Here is a 15335-nt window from a genome sequence, read left to right as displayed (position 1 = left end):
GCCTTTCCAATGTCCAAACTGGGAGCCAACAACACTCTATGTGGCCTTTGCTCCTCAGCTCATCTGCTAAAATTTCAGACAGTACAAGTGTAGACATGCCATACTTGAGTGCTAATGGACAAATACAAAAGAGGCTCCAGTTTCTGCAGGGAACTGCAGAAATTCTCTTAAAATTATATTTTTATTTAGCCAACCAATGTGTAGAATACCCCAGTGAATGGTGTGTGTGTATCTGTCAGTGGACCCATTATCAGAATATTGGAAGTCTGAATAAAAACAGACATGGATGTCATCACTTCAGTCATTCCTCTTTGTGGTTAATATGTGTAAACTGTAATTTCTTATATTTAAATAACACAAATACGTATCAACATTCAAAATAATGTTACCTGCAAATTCAAGACTGTTTGTCTTAAACCAAACAACCAAATGTACAATATATGCCATCTATTTACAGATGGGTTATCAGTCAGACGGAAGTTATCAGTCAAGATATTCATGGAAAACATCCCTGAGATCACTAGAGTGACAGCTTCCTGTGACCATTCACTGATTTCATTCCACTCACACACTCCTGACAGAGATGGGTAGAAGAAATACATGTCAGAGGGATTTAAGTGCAGACACTAAAAATGTAAGAGTTATGTTGGCACAAAAGGCTGGAGGTTAAACTGTCACACGTGAGTGGTTTTACTTTGGGAATGTTAACAGAGCCTGCTGGCTGCAGTGAGATATTAGGGAGATGTGAGGCTTGAGTGGAAGCAGGAGGGTGTCAGCACCACTGTGTGGCCAAACTGGAAAATTACATGTACACTGTTTGACAAACAGTCCAGAGAATTTAGGTAGTGTGTCAGAAAGGCAGTGTATTTTTAGTAAAACTACAGTCAGTTCATATGAATTTTGTGTTATTTTGTGTTATCAGATGCTCTAGAAAGACAAATTATCCAAGTTATTCATTCACTTCATATTGTTTACTAAAAATTGTAGTCAAAGAAAAACTCACTAAAGTTGCACATTTGGTGTATTTGAAAAAGGGCAGAAATTAAAAAAAAAAAAAAAAAAAATCAATGAAATGAAAGTTTTGCTTTTCAAAATGTTTTAATGAAAATTGTTCTACAGAAGCCCTGCTTTTAATTTTTATCTTCTCATGCAAAAAACAAAATGCTACACTGTCAATCAATTGTACTCACTTTATTATAGGTTGCCAGGGTGCTCTCTATTAGTTTTTCCATAGATCAGTGTCACAAATATGCCTCTGAGGACTAATCTGTACAACAAAACTTAAAAAAAAAAAAAAAAAAACCTTTAATGAGAAAACAAAAGGAGGAAACCAAAAGGAAGAGCAACAGGTTGCAGAATACACAAAAATAACAATAGCATATTCACAATATGGCAAATACAATGACAATATTAGGTAATTAAAGTGCAAACATCTGCAAAGAATGTGAATCAGAGAAGACACTGAGAAACTTCTCAGGGGCCTGGCAGTACCTTAAAACCTCCCCCATACCACAAAGAGCTGCAAACACACACGCACACACACAATTTCTACAGAGTAAGAGGTTGAAACAATTAATTGCAGTCCAGTGAAAGAGTAATGGCAACAGGTTTGGGGACAGAGTAGCCATGAGAATAGGCAACTTATTGAAAGCTACGGTGAAAAGATGACTGTAAAGTTTGAATGACTCATGTCAGCAGAGAAATGGTTCCACAGAAACAGGACTGCAACTCTGCAGCCTGCTGACTTCTGTTAAACCTATTTGATTTATATTTGTAAATGATTGGTATCCTCTTCATAATGGACTCATCCTATACATTCGGTTATGTCTTCTGATTGATCTTGATCTGGCGGATCTTAATTCAAGCACTTCATCAAAACCAATAACCCAACCAAGATCATAGTAAATTTAAGTCATTTAATTGTGACATGCATAAATGACAATTATGTTAAAATACAGTATGATTATAAACACTGCTATGGTTTAATGTTTACTTAACAAGATTTTGTTCACAACACTAAATACATCATATAAAATCATTAGAGCACAGATACCACTTAAATGTCAAGCATCCATCTCTTCAATGTTGGCTACTGATAGTGAGAAAGAAATGTGGCCACAGATCTGAGAGCAGCCCTGCAGCTTTTAACAAAAACAATTAAAAAAAGAGGGATTAAAGTCTAATGTCACATTGTTCAGTCATTGAGCCATTATACTGTAAGTCCCACCTGAGCAAGACTTTCAAAGCAATGCATTCAGCTAAATGAAAGCAGAGGGAGAGGAGTGCACTGCAGATTTAAAGGTGCAGCGATATGATGTAGCTACCAGGTTCAGGGCACCTGGACTGCCAAAGCTATGGGACCTGGCAGGTATAAAGAAGAAGGAAAAACTCATTACTGTGTGCACTCAGATAAACATTTGTGCTCCCAAATTGCTAAATTTGAGTGCACAAATTAACAGAACATTAAAAACCATCTATAACATATGTTTAAAGGATGTCAAACAACATCATTTGTGCAAAATCTGATGTATGCACATGTACCTCCATCCAAAGTCTAAAACAAACTGTATTAAACACGTGGCTCATTTACAGTAGAACAGATGTTACCACAAAGCTAACACAGTGGTGTATGTGCAGGCAAATGATAGCAAACAAAGCAATCAACAAGCTAATGACATACAATGCAATACCACAGAAAGTCCTGAGGAGAGAAGGACACGTACTGAATGCCATAAACTAGCCATATTAATATGAACGAATGACTCAATATCAAGGCACCTGAATCTCAAAACACAGCTGCTGCACACAGCTGGCAAGAGAAGACAACGATCTGCATATTCCCTTCCGACTGCTGCAGTTTTACATTTGAGTGTGGCAAAAATCAATGCAGCTTTAAATATTTATTAAAATGTTAATATCTTTTTTTTTTTTTTCTCTCCACACACCCGCAGGCCACCATACACACCTGACCACGCTCTTTTGTCTTTAGCTGTCTTGTAGCAGTTATGACAGTGGCAGACGAAATGTGCCTTAAGTGAAACAATTTGTGAATGTAATGAAGGTGTGGACTTCACAGTAGTTTTCATATAAGGAAAGCAGAAGTGGCTTCTTCATAAGGATCTTTTTATGCTTTAGTGGGCCACAGACAGTCACTTACCTTTGAATAATGTTATATCACTTCTGGTTGCTACAAATGCAGACAGGAAAGAGATCGGGTGATAATACACACCGCTCACTCATAGACACAAAGCCAAACAGATTGAGCTTGCAAGTGAACATGACTCATAAATCCTCTCAGGAACCTTGTGGTAATCGCCTGCAGGTAGCCAGTGGAAAGAATGCGAGCTATGCTGAGTGAAGGAACAACCGGTTCATCGGGATGGACAGATAGCAGCTTTCTGTCTCTGCTGAAAGAGGCCTCCTCCAGTCAATAAGCTTGAAGAGTTCGGCTCCACACACATACAGCCTGTCTGAGAGTGCATTCAGCTATCAAACAAAGCAAGGCCAGGAGTGTCGCAATCAACTGTTGCTGTGGTAAAAGCTTCCCCACCGCATGTGGGTCACAGTCACAGTATTCTATGACATGCAGATCAAACGTTTCAGATCCTTCATTTGGCCGCAGGAGTGAAATTTTCTGTTTAAATCTATTACTTCATAAAAACATCAACGTGCTGTATGTTCATGTTTGGATTCAGCTGGTCCTGACTTCGTGCCACTGCAAAGAGAAAACTTTTCCTTTCTTTCCGTGTGCCACAGCCCAGTCAGGGCGCTAGTAACGGCCAGCGTCGTCATAGGATGTTACGTCCAGGTCAAAGAAGTCCTCCAGCTTCCACTGCAGGGTTTCGAATGTGGGCCGATCCTGTTCGTTCTCCTTCCAGCAGTCAGTCATAATGTCATACATGACTTTGGGGCAGCTGGGGGGGCATGGCATCCTGTAGCCCTGGGGAACCTTCTGGACCACCTGGTAGTTTGTCATGGCTGGAAGAATCCCAGAAGGACCAAAGGTTTGAGACTTTTCATAACTCAAAAATCATCAGACAATCACACTTTGATGTTTCAGAAAATTCTGTTTTTCATTTTCTGTAAATCTTTGTTCAGTGAAACATTTCTAGCTGATTGATGACGAGGCTGATGAAAGGCTCACCCTGGTAAGGCATCTGTCCAAACGTCATGATCTCATACAGCAGAATTCCAAAGGACCAAACGTCAGATTTGATACTGAACTTGTTGTCGTGGATGGCCTCTGGAGCAGTCCACTTCACAGGGAATTTAGTTCCCTCTCTGGCCTCATACACATTTTCATTCTCTTTCTGCAAACAAAACAAGACACACAAAACAGATTCTTACTTTAGGGTAAAGATCAGATATTCCATTATTAAGGCTGGACAAAGCTGGGTTTTAGAGGGGTATTTGATCCATCAGGTCATCACTGTTGATGATACCTAAGTGCAGCAAACATTGTGGCTTGGGTTGTCGATCATTCATCAGGCCAGTTAATGTGTCACAACCTGGCTCTTAAAGCTTTGACCAAATGCACTGTCTCAAAATATAGAATTATTGATAAAATTATTTCTATAACAGAATTAAGTCAATTATGCACAAACAGCAAAAGACATGGGATATGTAGCTAAGTGTAGAGTGGCCTGGGGGTGAGAACGGTGTGTGAGTATTGTATAGATACAAAATACGCCAGGTGTTACCTGGCACTGGTGACACACCTGTCAAACAATGCCATGTATAATTAGCGGAAAACGCAGGCTTGCTTTAGTTTCACTCATTTGCCCAAATACTTCTTTATTATAGTGTACATTCATATCTTGATTCGTGATTCGTGAGGAGAACAATGCACTTGCGACATACAGTATATAACAGCACTTTAAAGTCAAACCCACCATGAAGACCCTGGCGAGGCCAAAGTCAGCCACCTTGCAGATGTTGTTCTCACCCACTAGGACGTTCCTGGCTGCTAGGTCTCTGTGGATGTAGTTCTGTAGCTCCAGGAAAGCCATGCCTGATGCCACCTGGGCAGCCATCTCAATCTGGTCAGATAGACGCAGCGTGGTGCCCTTATCCTCTATAATCAGCACACACAGGCACAGAATCAGTCGCAGTCTTACCATGTTAGAGGTATCACAGGTGGCAGAGAAATAAAGGTGATAAGATGTTTTCTCCTGGAGAAAATTATTCAACCTATTATTGATTCAACTGTATTATTTTGTTATACTGAGAGGTGTTTCTGTTATTTTGTGCACCTCATTTATGTCAATGACAGTACGCTAAACGACAACACCTCTCAGTATAATACTCGACAGTTCAACAGCCTCCAGAATGATGGTGCAGCTGAAGAACGGTCTCTCTCAGACAGCTTCAACACAAGCTGAACATTAGAACCTTCATGAGGGGAGGATTTATTTACAGTTTCTTGCTAATAAACTGGAAACTGTATTGTTTGTATTACCAGTCATAATTAGATTTGAAAATGATTGAGGAATTTGCACCTCTAATTTAATCTCAATTATTCTAATTATTATTGCAGTTCAAAATGCAGTAGCAATATCAGTCAGGAAAATTCCAAATAGATGCTCAGCCTCAAGAAATCCTATTGTTCATGTAAGCTCAGGCACTTCATTATATTCTAAGTTATTTTTAACAGGTTCCCATTTGTTTTTAACCCTGGTATATCATCCATTTTTGACTGCTCTAACAATGAATTAGCACTCTAATAAAAAGTGACACCTGTTAGGGTTTGCGGGGCCCTTGAAACTGAGAACACCTATATAAGATCTGGTCCAGGACTATGTTAAATTCTAACGGTTCTTTTGCAGTCATGTTTTTGATGTTCACTACACGTATAATCGCAGCTACAGTCCAGATTGTGTGCCATACTTTATACTTATGTGACTTTGAAAATGACCTCGCCATGACATGTTACAGTGGCAGGGTACATGGGGAATTATGGTTAATGTGGGTCACCACATAGACTGTCTCAGGGCTGCAGACATCAATTCCACAGGAGCGCTGGTCAGAGTGATCATTACTCTAAATGGAGGTGACACTACATCTCTCACACTACAGCACAGCATGTCTGTCTAGAGGTGAGCACTGCACATGTCCCAGCAGGTGCAAACTCTGAAATAAAGCAAACGAAAGGTCTTCTTTCAAAATACGAATCAGCATTAGGGTCACTCTCTTTATACCACAGGTGTTACTTGCCTATAAAAAGAAAATATGATAAAAAGCCCATTACACAGGCAATTGTACAGACAACTATCCCTGGAAACCTGATACTGAGACAAGTTCTCTGTATTAATTCTAAGTGGATTTATGAAACTTTATTCACGACAGCCATCAGAGATATTGTAAGTGAACGTCACAATGTTTGTAAAAGTATGTTTATTACATCTGCGAGTCCAGATTTTACTGAGTTATGACTCGGAGAAGGAGTACCATTTCTGATGGAAATTGCTGCAACAGCTTGGAAACTAAAACTGTGCAAGGCACAGTGCAAAAAAACTAAAAAAGAAAGACAGTGTCTGCAACGAAGCAGTACGTGCCTGGTGTGCATCACAGTACGGTAAATATGTTCACTCTGTAATGTCTGTACGTGATGTTCATCACGGCACACATGTGCACCTCTGCACAGACTTTCACGGTGAAAAGATCCACAGAGCAAGTGACAATCTCTGCCTCAACATGATTTCGACCTGTCATGCAATGCTGGCTTGGTGCCAACAGCTGATAACTAAGTACAGACAAAATCAGTGGGTGGACCCGGAACTTGGAGTGGATTTTACTCACAAGGAAACTGTTTTAAAAGCCACGGAACTACCCTCTACCCCTGGCTGAGACTATATGATGTGAAATATGTGTATGTGGGGACTAAGTTTAGATTTGTAAACTGCACAATATGAAATGGTTTTGCGGCTCTTGGATAAATCTCTGTAGTAGCTTGACCTTTGCACAGGTTGGGGGACTTTTTTTTCAAAAAACAGCCGGAGCATTGGACTCTGATCCTGTCATAAAGGAGCAATAGCTAATAATCATGTGTGGGAAAACATGGTCTTACTCTGGAGGTACTCCAGCAGGCTGCCGTTCTTCATCAGCTCTGTGATGATGTAGATGGGCTCCTCCATAGTGCAGACAGCGTACAGTTGGATCAGCTTGGCATGCCGCAGCCTCTTCATGATCTGAGCCTCCCTGAGGAAGTCCTCAGGGTCCATGGTACCTACAAAAGGTGTTCAGTGGTGGTCACACTTTGACATGCAATTGTTTTACGGCCGTCAGTGCTGTCTTTGGTGAAACACAGTATGTGGTGAAGTGTTTCTTCAGACTTTCTGTTGTTTTGGTCTGCTTAGCCATAGAGGATAGCACAGCTATGCTAACTATCCAGTTCATTTTCCAAAAAGAAACAGTGCTGACAATTGTAACTCTTTGCTGGACACTCTTAATACAGAATTAAAGGTCCAGTATGTAGGATTTAGTGGCATCTAGCAGTGAGGTTGCTACTGTAGAAACATGGCAGTGCTGAAACACTTTGGACCAGCAATAACATGGTGGTGCAATGTGGACTCCATGGAAAAGAACCAGCTCCCCCTGCAGACATAACAGCTAACCCTAAGGTGATGTCAACACCACAATTCTCATTTTCAGGGAATTATACACTGATGAAAACATAATTATGAATATTATATTGAATTTTTGCCAGGTTATATATCCCCTTTAATCCTACATACCAGACTTTTAAATCTAAATTCTGACAAATACCCAATAATGAATACAACTAGACACTTTGTTAAATCAACCATGAGAATGGATGTTTCCAGAGGAATGCCAATGATAGCCACATGGAGTACAAACATGTATAAAACCAAAGACTCCAGCAGCTGATGTTTAAATTGTATGTTATACAGCTCAAAAAGCTTTAGAAAAATGTCTTTTTTAAATTCCTGGTTTTTCATTTTCCATCAAGGGAGGTGCAATTCATCGCATTTCTCTCACATCTCCAGATGGTTTTGAATACTGCAGCTATGATTTTAACTACTGGTGTGTAACTATAGTGAATGAAGAAAAGAGTGAAAATCAGATCACATACTGTACTGCTGACATGATCAGTAAGAAGAACTTACATTCAACACATTTTTTACTGATTCATAAATTGTTTTGTTTTAACACCTTCAGTCAGAGAAAAGAGGGTATTTACGTACCAGGTTTGAGGGTCTTCACTGCCACTGCTGTGGTGTCGTTCCACAGGCCCTCGAACACTTCTCCAAACTGACCAGCTCCCAGCTTCCTCAGCAGCTTGATGGACTTGCGGTCAATCTCCCATTGGTCCACAGTGTTGTATGACAGGCCATGAGTCTGTGGAGCCTCCATCTACACAGAGGGGACGAGTCATGGTTTACTGATTTGACAATGACTTTCTGCTGTACAGAAGAGTGCACTTACTGACTAGAAACAAGACAACAGTGGAGTTAAGAAAATAAACAGGATGCGCTTGGCTCATGTTATAGTGTACAGTGTGTTTTTACCTTTTTGCATGGTTCACCCAGACGCACACAGAGACCATCGGCCTGTTTGGAGTAATGTTCCACCAACTCATTCAGTGTCTCAAAGGATCTGGTCCTTGATACAAAGTAGTGACCATTTTCCATTTTTTTCAGCTTGTAATGCTTCACCTTCCCATTGTCCAGCACTGAAAGACAAGCCAACATCCAGTGAAATACTCAGGAGTCAAGAACTGTCTAAGTGAGATTTTGCCTGTCATGATTTAAAGGCTTTTCTATTAACTGCACTGACTGTGGTTTAAAGCAGCATTTTTTTCTTTTTTTTTTGTTCATTTAAGGGTAACTCCACAAGCTGTAAACACAACACTGACATTGCTCCACCTTGTTCCACTATGTGCACCAGCTACTGCTAATGTTATCTCTCCGATAAACCCACCTGCCCAGCACCACACAGCAGAGCTTTGTCACTGAAAACAGCTGCCTCATGCAGTTTGAAATGAGGTTGATGAGAGCAGTGAGGCAGGAGTCCATTAAGAAAAGTTGCAAAACTTGGCACCTACATACACACAACGATGGTTCATTAAGTGTATTGTCATGAAGTGTCCAGCATTTCCTAGTTTAATGTGCTCCTATCAGGGATTTTCTGTGCACTAATTACAGACACAGATTCAAAAGCTGATGTTGAATAGTGGCCGTTATTAGAAAATTCATAATTGTTAGTTAACTGATTAACACAAAATCAGTGAATGAACCTGAGTGAGTTTAATGAATGGCAAAGGAAAGAATTCAGTCAGAATGGAAAGAGTTAGGTCATAGTGGAAAGATTACAACAAGGTTATCTCACTAGTTTGTCTTGGAGCAGAGAGGTCTATTTACAGCCTCATGACCTTGAAACCATTAGTCACTGGAGTCAATCGGGTGAGTCACGTCTGGAAATGTGAGGCTCACAGCTGACAAGCAGCAGAATGCTAATTAGCTAACTGGCATGATTTCATCCGAGAAAACAATGTTGATCAAGTAAAATAATACGTTGGCCTAATAGATTTGCTGGCATCTTAGTTGCTTTAGGAATATTATTCAGATATTATTGAGCCAAACAGGTTCTTGGTCATTAAAGGTTTAGGACCATTGTGCCAAATAAAACCACAATGGTCTGGTCTTCTTTACTTCTCTTTTTAGCTGTATAGGCTGGTTAGCTAACACTGGAATATTTCCAATGTTTTCTTTTAAATGTCATTAATGTTTAAACAAGCTTATGTAGTTTACCTTTGTGGCAATTATGAGATAAGGGTAAGGACTAAAATATAGCCAAGTAGAGAAGAGTTCGAAAGCCAGAACTGCCTCAGCAATGCCAGAATAAAAAAGAAATATATGAAAAAGGAACATGTCATTTCTTTGCTTTAATGCTGGAGGCATGTCTGTCTGGGACCGTTCCTTCATTACTTGAAACTTGAACTCATTGTGAGATACCTCTACTTATTCACATTCACTTTTTAGTAATCTGCAGCATGTTTTACATGAGGGATTCCTCATTCCAACCGACTGAGTCAGCAAACTGACTAATCATCTCCTATCTATAATAAGCTTGCTAAAATTAGTTCAAAACTAAACAGTCCATAAAGTCAATAACCCTAGTTTTGCAGGTGCATTGAACCAGCAGGCGTTATAACTTAAACTTCAACTTCAAAATAAAAAATAAATATATGAGCAAAAATTCACTTGAATAAGCTTTCAGAGGAGAATTTCTTCAGAACTTCTTGTCTTGTCTTACCTGAGAGGGACAGCTCCCCTCTCTGACTCTCACAGTTTCTGATGAGGAAGGCGCCATGCTGGTTGCCTCCTGCCAGCAGCATCTTCTCTGCATCCAGCCTCTTGGTGTCAGGAAAATACCATCTGCAAATCAGAAAATTGCTCAAACATAACAGCAATGTCAGGGTAGAAATAATAATCTAAGAAAAACATGAACTGTCAGGGGCCCCAAAGGTTCACTGATAATTTGACTGATTGCAAAGTGGTTTATTAACATTGTCTGCACCACTAATACTCAATATAAGGCCATCATGTTCACCCAATCAAACATTTTTAAAATCTAGCATTAAAGGAAGTGTCTAGTGATATTATGTAACAAACGCCCTAAAAACTCCAAACAACGAATGAATCACACTAACAACTATGTGTGCCTCAAAGCCTGGTATGTCTTAAAAACACATCAGTGAAACACACTGTTGCAGTGGGTGACATGTTCTTTAATGACCACAAACACGCACGCACACACACACACTGTAGTTTACTCTGCCTCAAATACTCACTAGAGCATCAAATGTGTGTCAATCCACAACTGAAAATAGTCTCCATTAAAAGAAATACATATTTTCTCCTGTTTAAACAATGACTGTTAAAAACTACAGTACCCAGCAGCCTTTTAAAAAAATGAAAGCATATATTCATATTAAGACTGATATAGAATAACAGCCTGCAGTGTCCTTTAAGGCCTTTAGCACTTCATTCTGCACTGATCTTACATGATGCATGATCCTAAATAATTTCATACTTAATAAAATGACCACAAATTAACTAATTCATTAGGGGATCAATAAAATGTTATATACTTTTGGTGGAATAAATGCCATACATCTTAAAAACCAGAAGATGGAAGTAAAGTTCAATAGAGACAAAATGTAGACAGCTGTAGAAACGCTATGACTCCACTTTCACAGGTAGCAGTGATCTTTGGGGTAGGACAGTGGGGGACAGTGGTTTCATCGCCACAATTGTAAAAAAGCTTCTTTCTTTTTCTAAACTAAGCTGTGGCCATGAAACGTAAATGCTGACACATCACACAACTGTACTCTCATTCACATCCAAATATTCTTTCTGGAAGTATATCTAGACACATGCAGTGGTTGTGTTTGCAGAGTTGCGTATCATAGAGGAGTGGTCCACCCTCTCAGTCCAGATCTCTATCATTGACATAAACATTCGTCATTTTGTTGCTTTGCATGTCTTGTATCATTTGCCTCTGTGTTGAATGTTTTAAATAGAACCTGACAATATATTAGAGCCATAAAAGTTGGGATGCTGTGTACATGGAAATAAAAACAGAATGCAATCATCTACAAACAAACTTCAGCTGAGGTTTGGAAATCAGAAGGTAACAGAAAAAAAAAATGAATAAATAAAACACACTCAGCAGAAAGCTCCTGAGACATTATTAGTATCATTCCTTCCTTCTTTGTCTTAGACAAAGGTTGCTTGAGTTTTTTCAGATGAAGTGGGAGTAAGAAGGGCTACTGACGTTTTTTTACTGACTACATGTGTGTGTGTGTGGATCCACCTGTGGATCTGTCCGCCTGTAAAACAACAGCCTCTCTGTGGGCATGCACTGGGTAAAAGAACAACCCCGATTCCAAAAATGTTGGGATGCTGTGTAAAACATAAATAAAAACAGAGGGAAATCATTCACATACTACCTGTGTCTACCAACAACTGTTTGACAAAGTGTTCCTGAGCCCGTGCATTAATGTCCCTCACACAATCATGTGTTCACAACCTCGCTCCATCCTCACTTATGAACGAATGTCCAGTGACTACAGATGAAAACTAACCTCTTGGCTAACTATGAATGTGCACTCTCCCTGTTAAATAAACCAATTAATAAATTAATTAATCAATAAGCTCCCACAACTATGTTTTTTAACCCCCAGGTCCCCCCATAGCAGGTTAACCTGGCCCTTATGAAACTGAGAAAAGCTACAGAAACCCATGACATTTTTAACACAAATCTTAGTCAAAGCTGTCACAGGTGAGCTCGCACAACAATGGAAATATGATGCTCTGATGTAGAAGGACATGGTCAGCGTTACAGTCATTAGTGGAGCTAAAATGGACACAAATGCTGACCGGCCTGCAGTCAGTCTCACACTGAGGTTTGCCTCTGGGCTGAGATATTCATGTGACCACGCTGTCATGATGTGTTATGAAACTCTTCTCTATCTAATCTCACACCATGTCCTTCAAGTTTAGTGAAAACTATGACATACATGCTGCTTTGACTAATCAAAGGAAGCAATGCTATTTTTATGCCTGTAAACAACAGGATCAACCAGAACACAGCCGAGGCGAAACTGGTTTGGCTGAGTCGCCAAGTAGGCTGAGGATACATCACAAAGAGGGGCTGGACTTTTCGGTTACTGATCAGAACTTTTTCCAGCTCCACACAGAGCCCAAAGAAAAAAAAAAAAAGATTTTTATTACTTTTTATTAGTGAACACGGTGCCTGGATGTGTGTGTGAACATGTGTACACGTGTATGTGAACATGGTAATGCCTTTCTTTAGAGTCTATCTGCAAAGCTGGTTGCAAAACCAGTTTCTGTAGTGCTGCAGAATTAGGTAGGCCAGTAGTTAAACAGTGCATACAGTTATCCATGTCATGCCAGCAAAGGCTTAATGCACTGCTGAGGTTTGTTTTTGAGCCTTTCCTTCGTGGGAATTATTAACCTGTGAGCCTCCATTTCCTGGTCACAGACAATCATTAACTAGTTTGATCTAAGGCTTCCCTCTGTTGACATTATCCAGCTCTAACAGCAGATCAACAGGACCTCTGTGGACACCAGCATGACATGCTGATGTGTTCAAAAGGGTTTTAGTCTCAGACAATAATCAGACACCAAAAACCACACAGGGCCATTTTGTTTTCAAAAGAAGAATCACTATTTCAGACAACTCTCCATGAATATGACGCTACGTACAATGATGAAATCATACTTACACTTCAGCATCAATACTCTCCACCGGTGCCACATAATTAGCCGGGATGTACCCCTGTTTGGAGGCCGAGACCCCGGTGATGGCCCTCGCAAACCACCAGTCCCCAGTACTTCTATCCAGAGCCTCTAAGGTGTCCCCCGCATTGAAGCTCAGGTCCTCCTCAGTGCGGGCGGCGTAATCATACTGGGCGATGTAATACAGGCCGGCTTTCTGCGCTGGAGGCGCCGGTACGGATGTGCTGGGCTGTAAGGCCGCCTCTGCCTTCTTATCAGCACCGGGGTTTTCAATCACCGTGCCAGTCGCGCTTCGTCTGCTCTCGTCTCCAAACTGGATCGGTTTTTTAAAACACGCCAAAAACCCCTGCCAACACGAAGATAACCTCTTTTGGATCTCCATGGCGTGGTCCTCAATCACAGCAAGTCATTCCGTGTGTGGAATAAAGACGGAAATGTTTCGGGGAAGCCCCCCTCGCTCATGATCCACGCTCCATAAGAAGTAGAAATAGTGAATAAATCCAGGATCGGCGGTGGTCTTTGACCTGGGGACACACCCAGCGAACAATCCACTGTGACTGCCACTTAAAGCGAGTTTCCTGGTACTGGCAGGTACTTTGTCTTCAGCTCAATGCTCATGTTCAGGTGTACCAATCACCTGCACCTGCTGAGGAATGAGGAGCGGCCGGCGGTCATGTGACGTCAGATGTCCTCAGGCGGCCATGCTGGAAGATGGAGCGTGTGCGAGCTGCAACAGCTGATGAGACAGGAGGAGCTGGGGGCTGGAGAAATGTGTCCAGGTTTTCCGTTAGCATGCTTTTTTTTTTTTTTTTTTTTTTTTTAATGATTTTCTTAGAAAGCCAATTTCTGCAAGAAAAACGGGTAAACTATACAGTACAGTTATGAGATAATAAATCAAAAATGATGAGATAATAAAAAATGTGGAAAAAAAAGGGGGGGGGGGGGGGGGGGCAGATTGAGCTCTTCAGATGCCCCATGGGTGAACATAGGGGCCACAGCATAAGGTGACAATGCAGGACCTGCTTTGTGGATGTTGCCCGGCAAATTAAGCAAATTACCAAAAACTAAATGACACTCAGTGAATCTGAGGGACTTTGGGGAAACCTGGTCCGGGGCTCTGATACAGCTGCCCACCTTGCCCAACTGATGAGTTAGCCATGGTTAGTATGATGAGGTATTTCACAATTTTGGCTCTTTGTTGTCACCACCATCAAAGTAGTTAATGTCTGCTCAGATTCCTATTTTTATTTTTTCGTATGGTCATGACTGGCCTGTTCTGCAAAGAGGTCTTACTCAAGGCATATACAAAACAATCAAAACATTAACCAAATTCAACACTATATCTGTTGTGTCTGTCATGATCACAAAATGCCTGAATGTACTTTTTTTTGGTGAAAGCAGGGATCACGAGTCCAAGAGCTAGCCACAGTTTGTGCTTCTCTTGTATAATTACATGTGACACGGAGCCCAGAAATACTTATTCATAGAGATGAAGGAGTATAGGGTTGTGGAAAATACCTTCAGAGCAGCAGTAAACGGTTTTGTTTTTTTGTTTGTTTGGTTTTCTGTTTTTTTTGGGGGGGGGGTTTCAGAAAAAAGGATGTCTTTGTGGTTCCAGTGTAATGATTAGTTACAGGAGAAGCACAAATTGTGACACATGCTGTCAAGAAATGCCCCTTCTTACAAAATGTCAAACAATGACTTTCATTTGAATGTGCATGTCGTTTTTACAGTCACTTATTAACTAGTGGCACTATTTCCGTGAGCACCTGAAGCAAACAGGACTCCCTTAAAACTTATCTCATTGAGTTCTATTGTCGTTTTTGGATAATTTTGCAAACATAAAAAGCATTATATTCACCTAATCTTTGCTTTTTTTAAATTCAGACTATCCTTCAAACTTTATTACTTTTACAGTGACATTTACTGTCACTGTAAAAGTAGTGACAGTAAATGTCTGGGGGGGTCTGGACTCTGATATTCTGATATATCTTGCATGAATTGGCCAGCCCAAAGGCAGACTCAATTTTCATGGATGTAGGTGAGAGA

The 15335-nt window shown here is 40.5% G+C and overlaps 1 protein-coding gene across 1 annotated transcript; it reads right to left on the bottom strand.

Moving 5' to 3' along the window:
* Positions 1 to 3086: 3086 nt before the first annotated feature.
* On the bottom strand, positions 3087 to 13760 carry frk (fyn-related Src family tyrosine kinase). Its single transcript, XM_070987250.1, has 8 exons — positions 13274 to 13760; positions 10276 to 10397; positions 8529 to 8692; positions 8205 to 8373; positions 7067 to 7225; positions 4893 to 5074; positions 4145 to 4310; positions 3087 to 3978 (listed from the first exon to the last, which is right to left on the bottom strand). Exons 1-8 carry the CDS (start codon positions 13666 to 13668, stop codon positions 3770 to 3772), a joined length of 1566 nt encoding a protein of 521 aa, XP_070843351.1. The 5' UTR covers positions 13669 to 13760; the 3' UTR covers positions 3087 to 3769.
* Between the last annotated feature and the right edge of the window lie 1575 nt (positions 13761 to 15335).

Source organism: Chaetodon trifascialis, chromosome 19 (genome assembly GCF_039877785.1).
Source record: "Chaetodon trifascialis isolate fChaTrf1 chromosome 19, fChaTrf1.hap1, whole genome shotgun sequence".
Taxonomy (NCBI): Eukaryota; Metazoa; Chordata; class Actinopteri; order Chaetodontiformes; family Chaetodontidae; genus Chaetodon; species Chaetodon trifascialis.
Note: the sequence above shows the minus strand (reverse complement) of the source record. Positions and strands in the feature narration are given on the sequence as shown.

Coding starts and splice junctions, on each gene's coding strand:
- frk (XM_070987250.1), bottom strand. CDS start 13,668: ATGGAGATCCAAAAGAGGTTATCTTCGTGTTGGCAGGGGTTTTTGGCG. Junction 8,693..10,275: donor AGGGGAGCTGTCCCTCTCAG/GTAAGACAAGAC, acceptor CTTGTCTTTCAG/TGCTGGACAATGGGAAGGTG. Junction 4,311..4,892: donor GCCTCGCCAGGGTCTTCATG/GTGGGTTTGACT, acceptor TTTTGTTTGCAG/AAAGAGAATGAAAATGTGTA.